At 39.3% G+C, this 19,493-nt stretch overlaps 1 protein-coding gene across 2 annotated transcripts in view; it reads left to right on the top strand.

The window, feature by feature from the left end:
- Positions 1-2,831: 2,831 nt before the first annotated feature.
- Positions 2,832-19,493, top strand: part of FGF10 (fibroblast growth factor 10) — a 62,103-nt gene continuing 45,441 nt past the window's right edge. The window contains exons 1-2 of one of the 2 annotated variants that reach the window (XM_048292602.1): positions 2,832-2,977; positions 3,459-4,209. In XM_048292602.1, coding sequence (XP_048148559.1) covers positions 3,873-4,209 — 337 coding nt within the window. In that variant the 5' untranslated portion in view covers positions 2,832-2,977; positions 3,459-3,872. Of the gene's footprint in view, positions 2,978-3,094; positions 3,331-3,458; positions 4,210-19,493 lie in introns of those variants that run through there. The other variant, XM_048292601.1, reaches the window with a different exon arrangement.

A 19,493-nucleotide genomic window follows, 5' to 3' on the forward strand; every position in this document is an offset into this window, starting at 1 on the left:
GAAAACAGCTCAAAAAGAAAATTCTTAAAATATATTTTCTACTTTTCACAAAGTTTTTTAGAAAGTGTTTTCTTTATTTCATTCTAGATGGGTCAATTTAATTCATCTTTTATAAAACTGTAGTGCAGGAAATATTTCACAGAATTTTACAGTGGTAAAAGGCAAAACAGAAGCACTGTTTTTGAAGCAGCAGGTACCATTTCTAGTCCAGGGCTTGTACTGAAGGTAGCTGCTTTTCAAGCTTAGCAATGGAACAATTAATAAAGAAACCCATTAAGGTCTGATTGTTGCTGCTAAAAAGGAAGGTTGAATTTCAGGCCTTTGAAGTAACTGAGAATGATTCAGGCCTCATTACAGAGATATAATCTACATTCATACATTTATGTTAGTGATTCAAATCTATTGGGACAGATTGAATTCCGTTAAATAGTGCATCTTTCCTGTGGAACTTTTCTCAGGCTTTCTCAGGCTAACCTAAGAGGTGACCTGACAATACAAAGTAGTGGGGTATTTAGGGATTCAACTGTGCTATAAAAGAAAGGCTATACAGAAAGTAGAAAAAAGAATGAGATATAATCTAAAAAGCTATGTCAGCTTTTCATTTGGACTCCGTTTTGTAAATGCCCCCCTTGTCATCACACAGGATAAAAAAGGACTCTATGCATTGCAGGAGTTTCAAGTACTGCCCTGAATACTGCAGCTGGCAGAAGCAGATTTTATATGAAATTCTGCACATGTTGAATTTTCTGCTCTCAAGCACAAAATCTTACAACCAATATATACATAATCACGTTTAAGCAGAACGCTTCTTGAGTAAATTCAAGACAGTACCTATTTTTTCAGGGTTAATTATACCTGTTTAACCCCCAAACTATTTTTAACTCCCACCAGAGATCCTAAAATGCCAATTCACTTTATTTTCCAGCATGTGACAGGGAAAAAAGAAAAACAAAAAAAAAAAAAATGTCTTCAAACCTAAAATTTTAAGATATTATAGAAATTGTTTACAATTTAAGCTGTTGGAATCAAAGTAACTTCAATTTTAGAAATAACATGTTGTATCCAGGCAGAACTCAAACATTGACATAAGCTTTTTAGACACACATGTAAGCTGTCAGGCATTCACAGAAAGGAGGGGTTTGCTTTACATTTTGTTTTGTTTCTCTATTTTTAATTAATTACCAAAAGGAAAAGCCTTTGGCAAAAGAAAGCCTAAATCAGATTTGCAAAAAAAAAGATTTCTGAAATGCCTTGCACTCAGTGCAAATACATGCAGAATAAATACTCTGAAGTACCATAAACAACATTGTAAAACATATTGATTCTAACAGTTAATGGTTTCATTTCTAAGGCTGTTTAAATGTCACCCCCAGCAGCTGAACACATAAATTTAGGAACCAACTCTCTCCAGAATAAACACCATAATTGGACAAAATAATTTCAAATTTCTGTTGTGAAGTTAACAATATATTTAACATCCTAATCTAATGAATCTGTCTAATTTTAGAACGGTTTGTTCTTTCCTGCATTTTCTGTTGTTTAAACTAAAATTTACTCCAAATGCCAAATGGAATAGCATAGGAGGTTTTCCATGAAATTCCACTGATCTGAATTATTTAACAGCCTCTATTTCAAAGAAGTTTTGGGTTTTCTTATTGAGCTACTCACTGTGTTTCTGTGCCTATTTCTCTGATTCTCCATTCTCTTAGCAAATGATCCATCCACTTGTGTTCCAAAACAGGTATTTAACAATGCTGAACACTGATTTAAATATAATATATTGCACGCTGGCCATATCCTGTCAGTTCCTGATGCTTTATTCTGGTGTTAAAAGATAATACGTCATATGGAACATGTTTGTTAATTACTGGGAAAGTTGACAGGTCAGTGATGGGCTAGAAATATGAATCTGTCATAACATTCAGTATGTGAAATGATACATCCACTAGAAGAGATGCAATCATAGGAAAAAGCAACAACATATGCCCCTCCAGGAAAATAATAGCTTGAAAAATTGCTTAAAATAGCCTTGAAAATGGAAAAATTGTTCCTTTCTGGCAAGGGAAACTGCATTAGTTTAAAAAAAAATTAAAAAGACAGCAAAATATTCAGGCAGATTTTATGGGGAAATCTTTGCAATGCCAATAAAATCCCTTTTGCTCTGAAGTCAGATGCGTGATTCAGTAAACGACTCATGTTAGCAATTAGAAAATGGTCATTTAGGGCCCTGATTTCTTTTGAGACAAGGAGAGTGAGGGTGGGGAAAGAGACACAATAAATCTTGAGAGGCTTAAAAGGAAGAGCAGGCTAAAGTGTGAACTTTTTATTTCAGCAACGGAAGCGAGAAATCAGTGATTCATTGAAGGAGGGAGAAAGACCTCCATGGAAGCTGGCAGAGAAGAAGGAAAAGGAGCTAATTATGTCTCTTCCCTTTTTACTCTCTCTGACCAGCATATAATCTGCTGTTCCAGGGTCTGCCTGTAGTATATACTCCTTTCCAACCTCTCCACCCAACCCCTCCTCCAGCAGGGGGGGAGGGGGAGATCTAGCAGGCAACAAGCTCCAGGTGGCTTTCTCAATCACTTCTCTGCCAAAAAAAATAAAATAAAACCCTCTGCTAGAAAATAAGTTGGGGTTTTGGGGGATTGGTTTTTGTTAGTTTGCGGGGGGGAGGTTTAGGGGAGAAGGTTAGTTGGTTGGGGGGCTTTTTTGGGGGGAGGGAGGGAGAGTGGGGGAAGAGTGAAGGGGGAGGGAAGCCGCCCTGGAGGGGATTGGTTCAACTTGGAAGACAGGGAAATTAGTAAAGCATGAGTCTCTAAGCCATGCTGGTGGCCGGCGCTCCGAGAAGGACGCCTTAGGAGCAATTAGCAGCGAGCCGAAGGCGGCGGCTGCCACGGCCGCCGCAGCCCGGGAGGAAGCGAGGGCAGCTCCCGGGGCTGCCTCCGCAGCAGGCACCGCTCGCTCCAGCTGCAAAAAGGTTTCAGATGTCCCACCGCTGCCTGACCCCCTGCAAATAAGGGCTGACCACCAGAGGCACATCCCACCTCTGACTTGTAATCGCTGACATTTAGGCTACAGCTTCCAACCTGTTTACAACCAAAGGGGGAGGGAAAGGAACGGAAAGGAAGGGCGGGGGGACAAGTTGGGATTTCTCCCTCTCTCTTTCTCTCGGGATTTTTTTTTTAATACTGTTCTGGAGAATTCAAAGCAAAACAAAGAAACTTCCTCCTCTGGGGTTGTCAGTGAGAAAAGGACGAGTTGTGCAACTGGTTTGGGATTTGCAAAAAGGCAAGAGGGTGGGGATCAGAAGAAGGTGCAAAGCCACAAAGTGTGAGTGCGTGTGTGTGTAAAGGTGTATGTGTGAAAAATTCACTCCAGCACCCCTATCTGCTGGTTATTATTTATCTTAGTTGTTATTTTTGTTGTTGTCATTGACTTTGCTGTCATCTATTTTTCAGACCTTTCTGCATCTAAGATGGTGAAGAAAGGAGTGAGGAAGAGAACAAAATAACTACTGGAAAGTCTCAAACCAGGTTGGGGAGTGTGTATGCATGTGGGGGGGTGGGGAAGGGAAAAAGGAAAGAGGATTAACCACAGCAACCCCCCCACCTAAAAAAAAGCCAAAACAAACCAACAACCAGCAGCTCTTTTTTTCTGAGGGAGGACTCGAAGGATTAAAAGGCAGCAACTTCTGAGGCGATTTGTCCCCTGAGTTATGGATGTTGGTGCACTTACTTCAGGCCAGATCAGAGCTCAGAGGAATCTAACCAGAAGCAGCAACCACCGTCTCTCCACTTGCCTTTTACCAGGTTTTACCCTTCCAGTATGTTTCATTTGATAAGACATTTTCCAGCGCCCAGAGTTTCAGTACAATGTGCAAATGGATACTGACAAATGGTGCCTCAGCCTTTTCCCACCTGCCTTGTTGCTGCTTGCTGCTGGTCTTCTTGGTGTCTTCTGTGCCTGTCACCTGCCATGACCTCGGCCAGGACATGCTGTCCCCGGAGGCCACCAACTCCTCTTCTTCATCATCCTCCTCCTTCCCCTCGTCCTTCTCCTCTCCTTCCAGTGCGGGGAGACACGTGCGGAGCTACAATCACCTCCAAGGAGACGTGCGCAAGAGGAAGCTCTACTCTTACAACAAGTACTTTCTCAAGATCGAGAAGAACGGCAAGGTCAGCGGCACCAAGAAGGAGAACTGCCCCTTCAGTAAGTACGGCTCTGCCGTCGCTCCGCCGAGCAGCGGCCGCTGCGCCCCCGGGCGCGGCTGCCCCGGTCCCGAGCGTCCGAGCCCCCGGCCGGGGAGGGAAGGGAAGGGAGAGGTGGCGCCGCGGAGGGGAGGGGGCGCAGGGCAGGGTCGGGTGGGCTCAGCTCGGCTCCTCGGGGACGCCGCTGCCCGCCAGCCCGCATCTGCGAATCTCTCCGGTTACATTTGTTTTGCAAATGGCCTTGCCGAGCACCGTTTGTTTCTTCGCCTAGCAGAGGAGCAAATTAGAAAGATTTGCAAGGAAGTGGCGCGGAGTGCGTGGGGGGACATTGTCTCCTGAATCTGCAAATCATTATCTCTTGTCATTAGAGTGCCTTGACGAGAGCGCTGCATTGGAACAATTAATCGATTGCCCGTGCGCGCTTCTGTCCCCGAGCCGCCCGCTCCGCGCTCCCTGCTCCCCGCTCCTGGAGCAGGGGTGTTTATTCCTGAGGGCCGAGGTCTTGCCCGGGTGCGCTCTCCGCAGCAGGGGTGCCCGGGGGCGCTGGGAGCCGGTGCGCGGCCGCGCTGCCGCCCGCGGTGTGGCGGAGGCGGTGCCGTGCTGCGCCCCGCCGGTGCCGGGCTGCAGCGACGCTATACCGCTACTCGCTCCATTGTAAACATCTGGGGCTGCCTTCCCACAGACCTCACACGCGTTTCATTGTCCTTGTCCCTCTTTCTTTCTTCTTTTTTTTTTTTTTTTTTTTAATAAATTATTTCAGAGCAAAAGTCATATGGCAGTCTCCACAGCTGAAGTTTCGAACTTTTCTCTAGAACTAATTAGACGCTTAGTAATAGCATGCTTCTGGTAATGTATTTTTGGTTGTTAGTGCTAGAAATGTAACCTTTACTTGGTTTTTCTGCCTGTGCAATCTCAAATTGAACTGTACTAAATCACAATATATTGCTTTCTCTTGAAAATCTTAAGTGACTATGTCTCACTATAGAAACATGCTGAGAAAGTAAGCTCTGTTATGCAACTCGAAGAAATCTCAGACTTTCCTTTGTGGTAAAGAACCACATTTTGGTTCTTGTGTTGTTTTACATAAATTCAGATAAACCTGGAATAAATCTGCTGTTAAATTAAAACAACTGAAAGTGAATTAAGCAGATCCCTTGTTGGATAATGTATAAAATATGGAGTATTTCAGCAGGTTGCCATGATAGATATTGCTGTTAATTCAGCTGTATTTCTAGTAAATACTCATAATATAACCTTACAAACAGTGAGAAAGGGGCTGGAGTATCATATGTTGCTGCTTCACTTGCTCCACCTTGCAACTTCATGGTTTATCATGCACTCTAATGTTTGTAAATGCTTTAGATGTCAAAGCAGCTGAATCTTACCACCTCCCTTTCTGTATTTCATAGAACAGCAAATTCTTTAAAAACAGAGCTGTGAGGGAGGCTTAACTTTGATGAATTTGTGTGGAATGAGGTCCTAGAACTACGTTTCTTAGATTACCTTTGGATTTGGAGGAGAATGGCACCCATAAGATGGGATTCTGAAAGCTTTGTGTGCATCTCTGAGACCACCAAACCATTCTATGTAGAACACTGCTGCCAAAAAGGGTAAGGTGCCCGCTCTGACAGCACTGTACTCAGGGAAGAAACTACGCATCTGGGCAGTCCCACTTAGCCAGCAGAGTTGCTCAGTGGGTAAACTTGTTCACATGCTTGAACTTTTGCAAAATCTTGCCAAGAAGAGGTAGAGTACACTGAAATGCACACAGACATCCTTGTACCTTTTCAGGCTACATGCAAGAACAACCCCCTGCAACTATGGGAGGGGTTGTGCATGTTGTGTCCTGGTTTCCCAGTCAGTGCAACAGAAAAAGAGTTGGCCTTCTCAGTGATGTCATGGTTATTCTCACATCTGCAGAGTGTCTGCTGAAAGAGAGGAGAATGTCATTTGTTTCATATAAAAGCAAAACAATGCCTTTTTTATACATAATTGTATCCTATCACTGAAGATGATGTGCAGTGAAGAAAGGACTGCTGTCATCTTAAAACCTGTAGCTTCCCTACTGCATTTACATCACAAAGGCAGACCTAGTGCACATCCTCCAGTACAAAACAATTACCATCCAGTTGACAGAAGTCAGAGTTCTGTGTTGTTGATTAATAGTCATTGTAATATGCAGTGTGAAATTTTGTTTTCTGTAAAAACAGTCTGAGACCATTTAAAAATATATTTATTGTGCCTTTATTCAAGGCTGTTTGTGCAGCAACATGTTGTAAGTGAATTCACTAAATCTATGTTTTTCATAGCATCACATGCAGCAGTGCTGTCGTAATACTGCTATTCTCCCCAGCTGGACTGATTCCATGCAAAGATACTGTATGTTTCATATGGTCTGAAATAAGCAATTACATGTGAATAGATTTCTGCCATGCATAGAGTTAGCCAGACAGGCCACTAAATCGTAGTCTGTTTAAATTACAGGCTATTTAATCTCTAAAATTAGTTTCTCTTTCCGAAACCATGTTTTCCTAAACAAATATGTGACTATTGGTGCACAAGACTGAAATATTCTAATTTGGAGGCTAATTTTCCCATATGCTAATGTTTAAAATCCATTTATGCTGCAGTAAAGCCTTATCAGTAGGTCTGTAAGATTGTGATATGTTGTGTGATTAGACAACAGCTTTCATGGCTCACTGCCAATTAAGCACTGTCAAGTAAAAAGAACAGTTGAAGAAAGGCAGAATAAACATCAGAAAACAGAATTTAGTCTCCAGCCATTAAATGGCTCAAGCAACATTCATAGATTTGCTCTATAAATATTGTGTAGAGTGCACTAAATTAAAGTTTACTCTGGCTGCTGTATTTCAGCTTGATTGCTTGGAACTATTCCATCATCCTTTTTCTACCTGTAGACTACCAGGTGTCTCCTGACTGTTGTATCAGAACACTGGTGGAACTTGCAGCACTTGGCATAACTGGAGGGTGTCTGTCACTAGATAGATGCAGGACTCTTTATTTTATTGTTCCTTACATCTGGAAGTTGGTCCTCAAAATACAACTACTACCTTGTCCTGCAGCATCACAGCTGTGAAGTCCCTTGCCCATGTTCTTGACAGAGTCATTTGCAAGCACAAATAAAGACAGCTGTAGTGTTTTCTGGAGGCTTATATACTAGCTGGGGGAAAAACAAATCCAAAAATCCTCCAAAGAGCAATTACAAAAGCTTTCACTATTGCTTGAGCTATGGGATCACCAAGAGAAGTTTATGCCATATATTAAAATTGAGAGGGAACTGTGTGTGTGTGTGCAGATTCTGATTTTGCTCTCACACAGACAGTTCTTTTGATTAAGATAGAGAAGCTCTGGGATTAATGGATGGCATGCATTAAAGCTACATGATATATGATAAACTGGTTCAAGAAAACTTGAACGTACGTCTCAGTGCTACACACTTTTCAGCTGACTTCTAAGGCAAATGTTCACAGTACTATAAAGCACACAAACTTCAAATTTGCAGGACAGACCTTATTAGTTGAAGAACAATAACAAAATACACAATACTTCGTTAGTAGCAGTTAACCTGCAGTCTGTGGAGGGAGTTCTACCTGAGCAAAGATTGCAGGATCAGGCCCTTGCTTAGGTACGTGTTTAGGGAGTGCAGTCTGTGTCACTGAGCCTGAGGATGAGTGGAAGAATTGCTGGAGGGATTACTGCGGGCTTTGGACCAAGCAGTGTTGTTCAAAACCTACAGTAGATGGCGGCACAGCCACTGCCTGGTGTCACCTCTGCTCCAACGAGGTGGACAGGAAGGGTCTGCATCCTCAACGGTATAAGCGGATTTAGTTCAAGCAAAGCCAAAAGGGCTTGCACCAGCAGATATTCTATTAATTTGCGTTCTGACCAACCTAAGGGGACTAATTCAAGCAAAGGCACTCCATTGCAGAATAAAAGTGTATGTCAGAGGAGCTAGCAAGAAATAATTAGGTACTTCCCACAAGCTAACCTATTACGGGCTTTTCTTCTGACTATTCAATTATCTTTTTTACAAAGCACTAGGGACTCTCGAAGTCCCTGATAGTCTTTGGTTTTGCTTTAGTTAGCGTGGGATAAGCTTAACAACATAGTGAGTGAGAGCAAGAAAGTTTTGAGCCTCATTCTTTAGCCCAAAAGATTGTAAACAACCACTCTTAACTACTAGAAATGCTGAACATTACTAATGAGGATTTTAATTGTGTGCATATATACATGATATATAAATAGAGATTTGTATTATAGATTGGGCTATATGCAGAAAAATAGCATTAAATGTGTTTTGCTGGAGTAAACTTCGTTTGATACTCATTTTTTTCATCATGCCTCAGGTGCAGGAAAAAAATAAAGTGCCATAGGTACCTTAACATCGGTTATGAAGCTCCAAGCAGATTAGAATAATTGGTAAAATACATTCTTTTGCTACTGTATATTTTTTAAAGTAACTGTTTGGGATTATTGACTCTTTATCGTACGTGTTTGTAAATTAATGTGAGAGCTTTTCACTGCTTTTCTGAAGACTGATTAATGTTTTGTTGATTTACTCTCCAAAGAGTTCTGTTTTATGGCTTTATCAATCAAAATACTTAAAATAGCAAATTATAATGAGTGAAGTAATTTGAAACATAGGTTCCTTACTGTGAAATGTATATGTTGTTAAGGTCATGATTTCTCACTTTCAGTTTTTTCTTTCTTTTTTTTTTTTTAATTGTCTGTAGGACTCAGTTATATAATTTATAACCAGCAGTATAAAACCATAGGCACTTAGGATTTATGAATGTGGAAAGAATTGTACTATTTAATGTCTACATGACACTCTCCTGTTACCGTTACTGCATTCCTGCCTTGTGGACCCTCCATGCTGATACTGTAGCCCTGTCATAAATCTTTTCAAAATACACAGTTGTAAGAAGTCTTTTTGTCTTCATAAATCTAACTTATATCCACTTCGAAAAAAAAAATTGAAAGAGTTAGGAGCAACTGGAAGTTTGTTCTTAAAATCCCAGAAGAAAGAAAACAAGGGGCATACAGGTTTATAGATGCCATGCTTCTGTTTTAATGGGAGGGTTCACAGGTAGTGGCTCGGTCAAAACTTCCCTCTAAGATGGCATTAGCTGAGTGAGCACTATAGAAAGTGCTTACACTTCTGAAACATCTTGGATGCATTCACTCATAGGATAAGATCCTCTGTTTTGAAATAAGGCATTTTAAGATGACTTTCAGATGTCTTTGAACTGTGTGTGAATAGGGGCCTTTTCACTTCAAATGAGAATCAGATCAGATCCTGCAGTAGGGGAGTATTCATTTATTGAAGAGAGCCTTTCATTTTAAAAAAAGAAAAACCTTTCTATGTGCAAATCTTGTTAACCAGTGTCTTAAGTTAAAAATTACAGGTACCTGTATGAACATAGAGCAACAACTCATGTGGTGTGGATTGCTGACTCTTCCTCTGAAAAAGTAATATAATTGCACAAGGGAGATTCTAAATAGGAAAAAAATATATATGTAAATAATGTCGTTTTCTGTTTTTAGGCTTAGTATTTGGGCTGATAGGAATAGTGTCAACAAAGCAGAGAAATTATGTGGTCAGCTTGGGATTTCTTATATGCTCCCTTCTTGACATTGATATGCCATAACAAAACATTGTTTCCTGTTTTGTGGAGAGCTTTCTGAATCAAGCTCTTACAGTCTCTTGTTCCCTGAAGTAGCACAAAGTTGAAATTTCAGTTTGCTCATTTTAAACACTTGCTTCTACTGCTTGCAATTGCATGCATCACTGAACTACCTTATTCTAATATTCTGGGGTTTATCACCTAACCACGTCTTCATCACTTGGAACAACACCAATAGTTTGTGTATCAGCATTGCCAACCAGTGTCAGCTTGATGAGGCTGCATGGAAAAGTAACCCTTGCTTGCTTTGGGCTGTGGATACCAATCTACCAGATCAGAACTGGAGGACAGGTTTAGTTAACCTTAGCACATGTTTGTTTCTCAGTTGGTAGGTGTATTAGTGCCACCAGTCTAACTGTGTGTACCTGTCAAACAAATTTCCTTTCTTTTGCTTTGACAATTTATTCTGATGTGATATTTTGCTGTCTTGCATCCTTCCATTGCTCAGATTCTTTAACATGGAAAAGTAGTCAATGGTGCTTGCAACGTTGGTTCTGTTAACTAGAAGGATCCTTTCCTAGCTCCCCTAATTGCTTCTGTTTCTTGTGCCAATTTGTTGTAAAACATCTCTGTTGGTGACAACATAGTAAAAAGGAGACAGGAAACAGTGTTTCATGAAGTTTTGAAAAGTCACCCTGGGAAAGCTCTCTGTGTTTATGAAGAGAATTAAAATCTTCAAGAGTATGAGTTAGGAGGAAGTGGCTAAATCTTTAATCACTGAATGGATTTTAAAACTGAATTCATTAGTTGTGCAGATTGATAAAATTGATTTTGGTGCTTTGTGAGTACAGTGCAACAAATGGAAGTTGCAGGGGAAAGAAATGGTTACGAGTAAGCCAAGTCTCATACTAAATAGTGGCTTTAAAGGCACTGTTTTTAAATTAGGTCACTTGTGTTCTTTCTTTGAACATTCAGTTCTAATTGCAACAGTAAATCAAAGAATACGCTCAAAGTAGATTCCCATGTAAGGTGGACAACTGGACAGTGCCTTTTTACTGCTACTAACACGTGCATCCAATTACTGGGTTGATATACTCACAATGTCAGCTGTAAAGCATTCCCCTATTTTATAGTTAGCCTAAAGAATTATTAGCCTGTCCCCTTTCACATTTACCTCTAAATAATCTGTCAGTAGTGTATATCTTCTACAGTTAAAGAGGAATTTTCACACACATTGAAGCTGACTTTCAAGAAAAAAGGAAATGTTAAAATTACAACAAAAAGTTTTATTTCTTTTCTCTTTCCCCTCTTCCATAATTTTTGGTGTTGTGCAAGAGAATAAAAGGTTACAGATAGTAGAAAAATGAATTATTATGAATGTTATATAAAAATAAAGATCTTTCATAAATCTAGATTTAGGAAAGCAATATGATGCCTGCTCCTTTCATGGTGGAAAACATATGTGAAGGACAGTAAGTTTAGTTGGTTTTTGCAGTTCCTGACTCGTCTTCCTTCATGGGGAGCAGAAGTGAAAATGAGGGGGTTGCAGAGGGGGAATTGTGAGGAGTCTCATTGCTCTTCTTTCTTCTGCCACTGATACTAGAGGTTCGAACATTGCATAGAAATAAATGAAATGTGAGTTTTCTTTTAGGTTCCTGACACACAGCTGTGCAGCTGTAGTCAGCATGTGTGGGAGTTGGGGAGGGAATGCTGAAGCATTTTGGAATCGTTCAGGATGTTATTTAATTGGAATTAAGGCACAGTGCTAAGTGGAGGCTGGGTATAAATCAATGATATTGTGCCCGCATTAGAGGAAGTGGGTGGGACGTGTGACAAGTACCAGATCAGTACTAGAAAGGATGACAAGAAAGAAATAGGGGCAGCATATGTCATGAGTGGGAGAGAAGTGGGGAGAGGGGGAGCATGGCTGACCCCTTTTGGCAGCTGTGAACTGCCAGTGATGTTGAATTGTGTTGTCTGATCTTGTTGTAACATCTGTTTGCTCACAGACTGAAGCTATGAAGACAATAAGGTACCTTTTGAATTTGTATAAAAGTGTGTTAGGGTACGAACTTTCCACTCCCAATTTCATTGTGTCTTCTCTGATCCTATTCTGTAGATATTAGGTACTATTTGGTACCTGCTCTAGGGTTTTCTTCCACATTTTATCCTCTTCAAGAGGATTAATAACCTGCTTTATTCTTAATATCAAATTCAGTATGGACAACTCGCAAGCAAAAGGGTGAGTGAATTGGCCCTTGAAAGCAATAAACTATTTGAAAAAGCTGCAAGTTCTGTATTAAAGAAAAAAAAAGAGTTGGGGTTTTGTTTGGTTGGTTTTCTTAAATTTTTCACTATTCTAATACTATGCACTATATTTGTTAAGAGAAACAAATACCTGAAGGACACCAAGGTATCCTAGAATTCCAAGTGGTTTGATTTTTGGAGAATAGAATAGGGTGGAATAGGATGTTTTGTTTGGTTGCTGGTATGTTTAGTGTTATCAAATATTTCATATTTTGAAAGGTCATCATTAAGATTTGAAGCAGCTACATAGTTACAAATTTGGTGCTACAATGAGCAAGGGAAAATGTGTGCTTTGTAATGGAATAGGAGATGACTGCATTTAACATGATTAACATTTTACAGGACTGCAGGTTTAGTGTCTTCACAATTTTTTTATTACATTTTAGGGGATGCTAAAGCTTCTGATGTTCTCTGAAGCAATCTTTCAACTTTAACAGACCAAAGTTTTTTTCTCATTTATTTCCCAGAGACTTACTTTTTCTCTATGTTTTTTCCTGAATGTAAACACCAAATTTATAAACCATGTCATAAAGCCATAGAACTGTATAATATCCTGAGTTGGAAGGATCTCACAACAACTATTGTGTCCAGCTTCTGATCCCGCACAGGGCAATCTGGAAGTTGATCTGGAAGTACCTCTCTTATCCACATGAATTATCTTAGTACCTGTGGCACGTTTCCCTTGGAGACAAGCTAATGAAAACCTTCCCCTGAACTGTAACCTGGGCTCATGACTCTGCCCCTCTGCCCTGTCTCAGAGGAAGCAGGATGGTGCATGTGGTTCACATTCTGATGACAGGACACCTTTCCCTTGTCAAAACACTAGTGCTAATAACTGCAACACAGAAATTCTGTGCTCACTGAGGATCTGTAACTGCAAAACTAATGGTAACATGAAAAGAAGAAGAAGAGTCTAGAGCCTACCTCATCATCCAAGCTGGGGTTGCTGTCTGTTAACCTGCTTCGGTGTCTAGGCCTGGTTACTCTGTCTCTTCTGATGCTGAAAAGATAACCTGCCATACAAGATACATGTGTGGTTTTGGTGTTACCCTTACAAGTAGATGGGTGAATAATTCATACTTTGGCTGAAGGGCTGAGTCAAGGCACCACCATGTGTAAACTGGAGCAGAAAATTGTCACAAACCTAGTTTCACTGGCCGTTCTGACATACAGACCATTGCAAGCTCTTTAAATTTTCGCTTCACTAGTTCTGGCAGAAATACCTTAGAAAGCAAGTAGCATGTAAGAAATGGAAGGAAATTATGACTGTTGCAGCTTCTTAGAGGTGAGGATGCTGATGAAAGCACGAGCAAGTACAGTTCTTATGAATGGTCACATTTAATGTCATGTCTGATAGCTTTTATTGATAAAGCAGCATGACCTCTGCTTCCAAACACTCATGAGCACACATAAGGAATGACTCACTTCTTAGTCCAATGAGTTGTTTATACCACTTAAGCAGCTAATAGAAGATTCAGTAAGGTAAGTACTGGGAGGTAAAAGTTATGCCCTTTCTGAGGCTTAAAAGTAGAATCAATGTAAGCAGTTTTGCTGCTTCTCTTGGATTTTCCTTTTTCAGCAGCCCTAGTCTGAGGCCAAGAAAGATGGAGGGAGATGCTGAAATCATGCAGACTGGTGATTTGATCCACCCTGGAAATGATGATGTTTCCTATTGCCAGCACATGATGGGAAATACTGCAGGACAGGGAAAAGGTGACAAGGCTAAAAAAAAAAAAAAAAAGATCTGTGCTCCAGGTGCTAGGAACAGACCGTTTCATTCACAGCTTCCTGTGTCTGAATATCCGGAGGAGTGGCAACTGGAACCCAGCCTGTACATCCCATGGCATTTAAACTACATAGCAACTCTGTATTAGTTATTACTTGGTACTTCCTTTACTCATGACATAAACCAGCCAAAAATAGTGACTGCTGATTACTTCAAAGCTGATGATTATTTTATATTAAGGAGCTACAAGACTGAATGCACTGACATACTGAAAATATTTTAAGAACACTCTATGGAAGGCAGAAAGATTATTGTCAGTAAATGTAGTGTGTAAAATACCTTGCTGTAGGTCTTTGGATGATAAAATGTTTTTTATCTGAATGATATACCTCACAGAGCAGCTACTCAGTTGAGTTTGGTTGGCAAAGAAAAGATCAACCATCTTGCTTTATAGAAGTGGTTGCAGGGTATTTGAACATTAGAGAGATTCTTAATGACCATGGTGGATTTTTGTCTCAAAACTGGACTGAAACAGATAGGGGCTGGAGTAGTGATGTAGGATTGTGGGAATGATTGTCCTTCACCATGTGCTGTGAAGATACTGAGGGAATAAAGGAAGCTGAGGGAATCTTTGGAGTTCCTCACGGTCCTCATGGTGATTGTCAGGTAGCACAGAGGAGGAATCTGCTTCAGGGGAGAGGATACAAGACTGGACAACTTGGCACAAGGATAGTCTACATGAATCAGTCTTTGAGTGTAAGAAATGCTGTAAAGTATTAGGAAATAATAGGTCCTATATGTTTGTCATCCACTGTACATAAAAATTTCTAAGAGTATTTGAGTCTAATTTCTCCTTGGCTCTTTGCTGCCTATAAAATGAGGTTAGCAATACTTCTGTATGAGGAAGGGTGTTATGAAAGCCAATTATTTGTGAAACACACCAGTAACACTGTGATGTGTGCCAGGAAAAAAAAAACCCACCCAGAGGGTAATCATCCTCTTCACTGAAAGGTTTGGATATAAGGAATAGTAAGGGCAGTTTTGTCTTCCTATAGGCTACTTCTTAATTCTGTCAGACTAAGGTATTTTTGTCTGTCAACAGGAAAGAAGTTTAAAAAAAAAATTGCTCTATAACCCTTCTTGCAAGCATTCTGTCAAGATTACCCAACAGATTTTTTTGCATAGCATAGAACAAAAATTAATGTCCGCATAGCTCCTAACCAAATAGCATGAGTGGAGGCACATACTGGATCTGTCCTGTCAAACTGAGCTCTAGATCTTGTTCCACTGCACGAACATTATAATCACAAGCAATGTTAAAATTTCTTTTGCTTTGAAGGTATGAACATTAGGGTGTTTCAGCTCAAGGATCAGGCCTATCAGTAAAAGAAATTTGAGCATGATATCCTCCTAATATTTATTTTATTAATGTATTAAGTATTTCTGGAAGTTCCTTAAGTTCCCCGAAATGCTGTCAATGTACTGGAGTTAATCTACTAGAATTATTTGTTTGCGTTTTATTTTTTTTATACCATCTTTTAAATTATTGATACTTCCCCTTTAGTGTCACAGACATTATTCTTTCAGTTTAATTTATTACAATTACTTTTACATGTCACAATTTTGCTTTGAAATGACAGCCATCCAAGTTAAAGTCTTTTCAACTTTAGTGAAAACACTTATAATGAGGCTGACACTTGGCTCATGTGGAATTAATCTGGTCTCTTGGTCATTTCTTCAGTTTCTCCTGCTGCAGTCAGCTCTCAAAAAGATATATCTGCAGCTGGGGAGTACATAAGATTAACTTCCGCCTCTCTGTGGCTTCTTGCCTCAGACCACACACCAAATAATTCCTCAAAGCATTACCCAGATTTGCTCAAAATTCACCATGCTTGCTTTATTCCTTTAGTTCTGCCACACATGCGTTTGTGGACTCTGCTTACAGCTGATTCTGCTTATGAAACAGGAAACATTTTGCAAAGATGAGTATTTAGAGACAAACACTATTGTAAAACATCTATATTAATTTTTCTACAGAACTCTTCCTTTTTTTGGTTTCATTAGTTTTATACATGTACACAGTAGACCATAAAGTTCAGCAAGACATAGCCTTTTTGTTTCCAATTGTAGTAAGGACATCATAAAGACTGATACAGCTTTTCAGTACAGACTGACTCATAATAACTCTTTCACCCAAAATGAAATTAAAAAAAAACCAAAACACAGTGCTTATATTCCTGAAGAACTTTAGTGCCATCTGAACTATTAAGTTCAATAATGCTATAAAAAATTGTCACTGGAGGAAGTGGAGTCAGGTCTCTAATCCAGGGACCTCCAAACCTTAATCACAGTTTAAAATCTTTAAAATGGGGTCACAGATGTGAGGTGTACATACATGTGCTCACACAGCAGTGCAGACTCAAAAAGTATCTAATGATTAGCAGAAAAAACAGTAGATAAAAACAATAATTCTCTCTATTACTTTGTGCTTCATGCAAGAAGTTCTAGATGAGGTTACCAGACTCTTTTCATTAAACCCATAATGGGGAAGGGAACTTAGTTTCTGTGTTTGAGTCAATTGCAGTCTGGCATTTTCTAGTACTTTTACTGTTGGGTTTTCAACTAAATATTTTTTCATGGAGGTTTCAGAATGTTTCTGCTTTCCAAAGAGCCAGTTATGAATATATATATATATGTATATATAAACTCTTCATTTACAGATGTGTTTTGTGTGCTAAGCTATAGAAGTTCTATGTGCAAAATACCTCCTTTTACAGATCTACTGACAATGCAAAGGTAGATTGCAGGACAATGCAACTAATGTAGCACGTAAGATGAAGTTTCCAAAGAATCTGTAGAGGCCTGACTGAAGAGCACACTTATATTTTGCCCCAGCACAAGAAAGAGATTTAGGTCTTGGAATGAGTCCAGAGGAGAGCCTCTAAGTTGATCCCAGGCCCAAAACACCTCTTGAGAGTAAGTAGAAATATCTGCCATGGTTGCAGTATTTGAACACATGAATACCTTCAGAACGACTGTAACAGATGCTTTACCTAGAAAAGAATGACAAATGTGAGAGACTTCTAGACATCTAATAACAATTTCAGAGTTTATGTCAGTTAAAGAACTTATCTGTTCTTCAGTTCTCTTGTTCTGCTGGTAATGAGTCCTAGCCAGCATGACCTTGTAGCACAGTTTGTTGCTGTTGCTATTTTTTTTCCTTCTTTTTTTTTTTTTTTTTGCATTCCTTATCCAAATGGTAGATTTGTTTTCTGATTCTGAAGGAGAGCTAATACTCACAAGTCATTTGTCACAAGCCACTAAAAGTGTCAAAGTCTTACAGCAGGTCCTTGGTGGCTTGTTAATCTCTCCTTTTTTACCCCCCTCCTTTTTTTAAAGGAAACAGACTAATTCACTTAAGCATAATGAGAGCCATGCTTGCTATAGCCTACTTGGTCCTACTAGCCCAAGTAAAATCTGCCTTGTTTCTTCATGTCCCTTTCTTGGCTCCAACAATTAAACACAAAGCTGAAAAGCACAGGCTTTTGTGGCAGAGCTGTTTCATATGTCAAATGAAAAATTGAGGCTGCCGTTTTCATAACAGAAAAATATACAAATGTGCTTTTCCTTTATGCCCCCCTCCCTTCTAAATTATCATCAGCAACATGCAAAAGATAAACCTCTATATTAAATAGGGAGACCAGATGTATGTTTAACCTCTCACCCTCATTTTTCTAACTGGCTTCCATTAGGAACAAAAAGTTAATATATTCTAAACAAAAATAACTGATATGGTAAGGTGAACTTTTCAACTGGGTAAGAGTTCTTTAGAAAGAGACAGTATTAAAGAGTCCTGTGTTAGGCTAACAGTCTGTTTTACTTTAGTGATATTCAGAACAATAACCCCGTGGTTACTCTTGATAAGTAGTAGTAGCTGAAAGTTTGTTGAGTTGCAGCAAAAACAATTGTAACAAGTACTTAAATTCTAATGTGTTACAGAAAATCTAACAATATGTTATAGGTCCCAGGTCCACTATTCCATATTAGATTTTTTCATCTCTACAGTCATTCCCTAATCCAAACTTGAAATATGGCTGTGTTATTTTCCTCTTCTTTGGAGACAGGGACCGAGGCAGAGAGTTTAAAGATCAGTATTTTTCTCTATTTTATCTTCACTCAAACTTATTCCACCGTAAATCCATAGACTGATGATTCTACTCTGTTTATTATTTTGTGTTCACAATACAAAGGATGATGTTCTCATTCTTAGTAGAAAGGGGAATTAAAAGATAAATACTCTTCATTTTGTATAGCAGAATATTTCTCCAACCTAGATGTACATGTATGACAGACTAGATGACAAATTCAACACTAATTAAAGACATAGAATATAGAAGAAAAGTCTACAAAAGTAATTAGAGAAAATAGACAATTCTGTCTAAATGCAGTGGTTTTGGAAAGTGTTGTCTCTTGGTAAAAATGCCCATCAGACAGTAGAGTAAATAAAGTTGGCAATGTCTGATAATTAGGTGTTCTTAATGAGCAAAGTTAGGATCTGCGTGTAACCCGTATGGTATCCTTTGGAAGACTTTGGGAGCTGAGTTAATTATCAGGGAAGATATATGTTTATAGTGCTGTTGAAATACTCACTACAGATACCACCTGTAGAGGGTCTGTCTTTTTGAAATTAGTCCGAAAACCAGCAGATTTTGCATATGGATTCTAAATTCATAGTTTTAATTGCTTTCTTTTCATACTGTTAACCTTGTATAGGTAGGGTAATGTTTAAGAGAGATTTAATAGAAGAAAAGATATTCACCCAGGAATCAAGGAGAATTGCCTACAGAAAGACAGGAGAAACAGGTCTGAAGAGAGACTGTTGCAATCAGGAAATCATTACCAGAAGTGGGTAGAGGAGAAGCCCTCCAGCAACTCGTTCTGACTCCTCAGCTGGAGGTTACTAAATCTCACCAGCTCATGTTAGCATTTCAAATCTTCCCACAAGCAAAATCACACATCTTAGCTTTACTGGCATAAATACAAGATTTCAGCCAGTCTGAATTATATTACCTAAAGCAAGAATACATTGGAGTGTTTGCAGAACAGCTAAGCTCCATCTGGGGAAATAGCATAGAGAGTGGCTGGTATAGATTTTTTTTCCCTTTAGGCATGATTCATAAAGGGGATGTGAGATGTTCTAAAAGGAAAAAAAAAGTAAAGTGACATTTGAAATAAAATTACCAAAATCATTTACACTCTGAACAGAGAGGATGGTGTTTCGACCCAGTCCAGAAACTCAGGATTTCAGTTACACATTTCTAGTGTTTCTCTGAAGTTGGCAGTGTAAAGTAGTCAATTTATTCCCACAATTTCTATCAAGAGTATCATTTCAACACCTTATGATACCACCTTAGAACCTAGTCCAGGAGTTAATATCCAGTTGATTTCATGAGTTGTGCCAGTCCTGGAAAAAGTTGCAGATGTCAGCTTTGCAGAAAGCTGAAATAGCCAAAGGAAAAGGTCACTTGTGGGATAAAAAGCAAAAGGAAATTAAAAAATAATTCTTTGTGCTGCAAGATACAATGAGGAGGTAGGAATACTCTG

Source organism: Corvus hawaiiensis, chromosome Z (assembly GCF_020740725.1).
Source record: "Corvus hawaiiensis isolate bCorHaw1 chromosome Z, bCorHaw1.pri.cur, whole genome shotgun sequence".
Classification (NCBI taxonomy): Eukaryota; Metazoa; Chordata; class Aves; order Passeriformes; family Corvidae; genus Corvus; species Corvus hawaiiensis.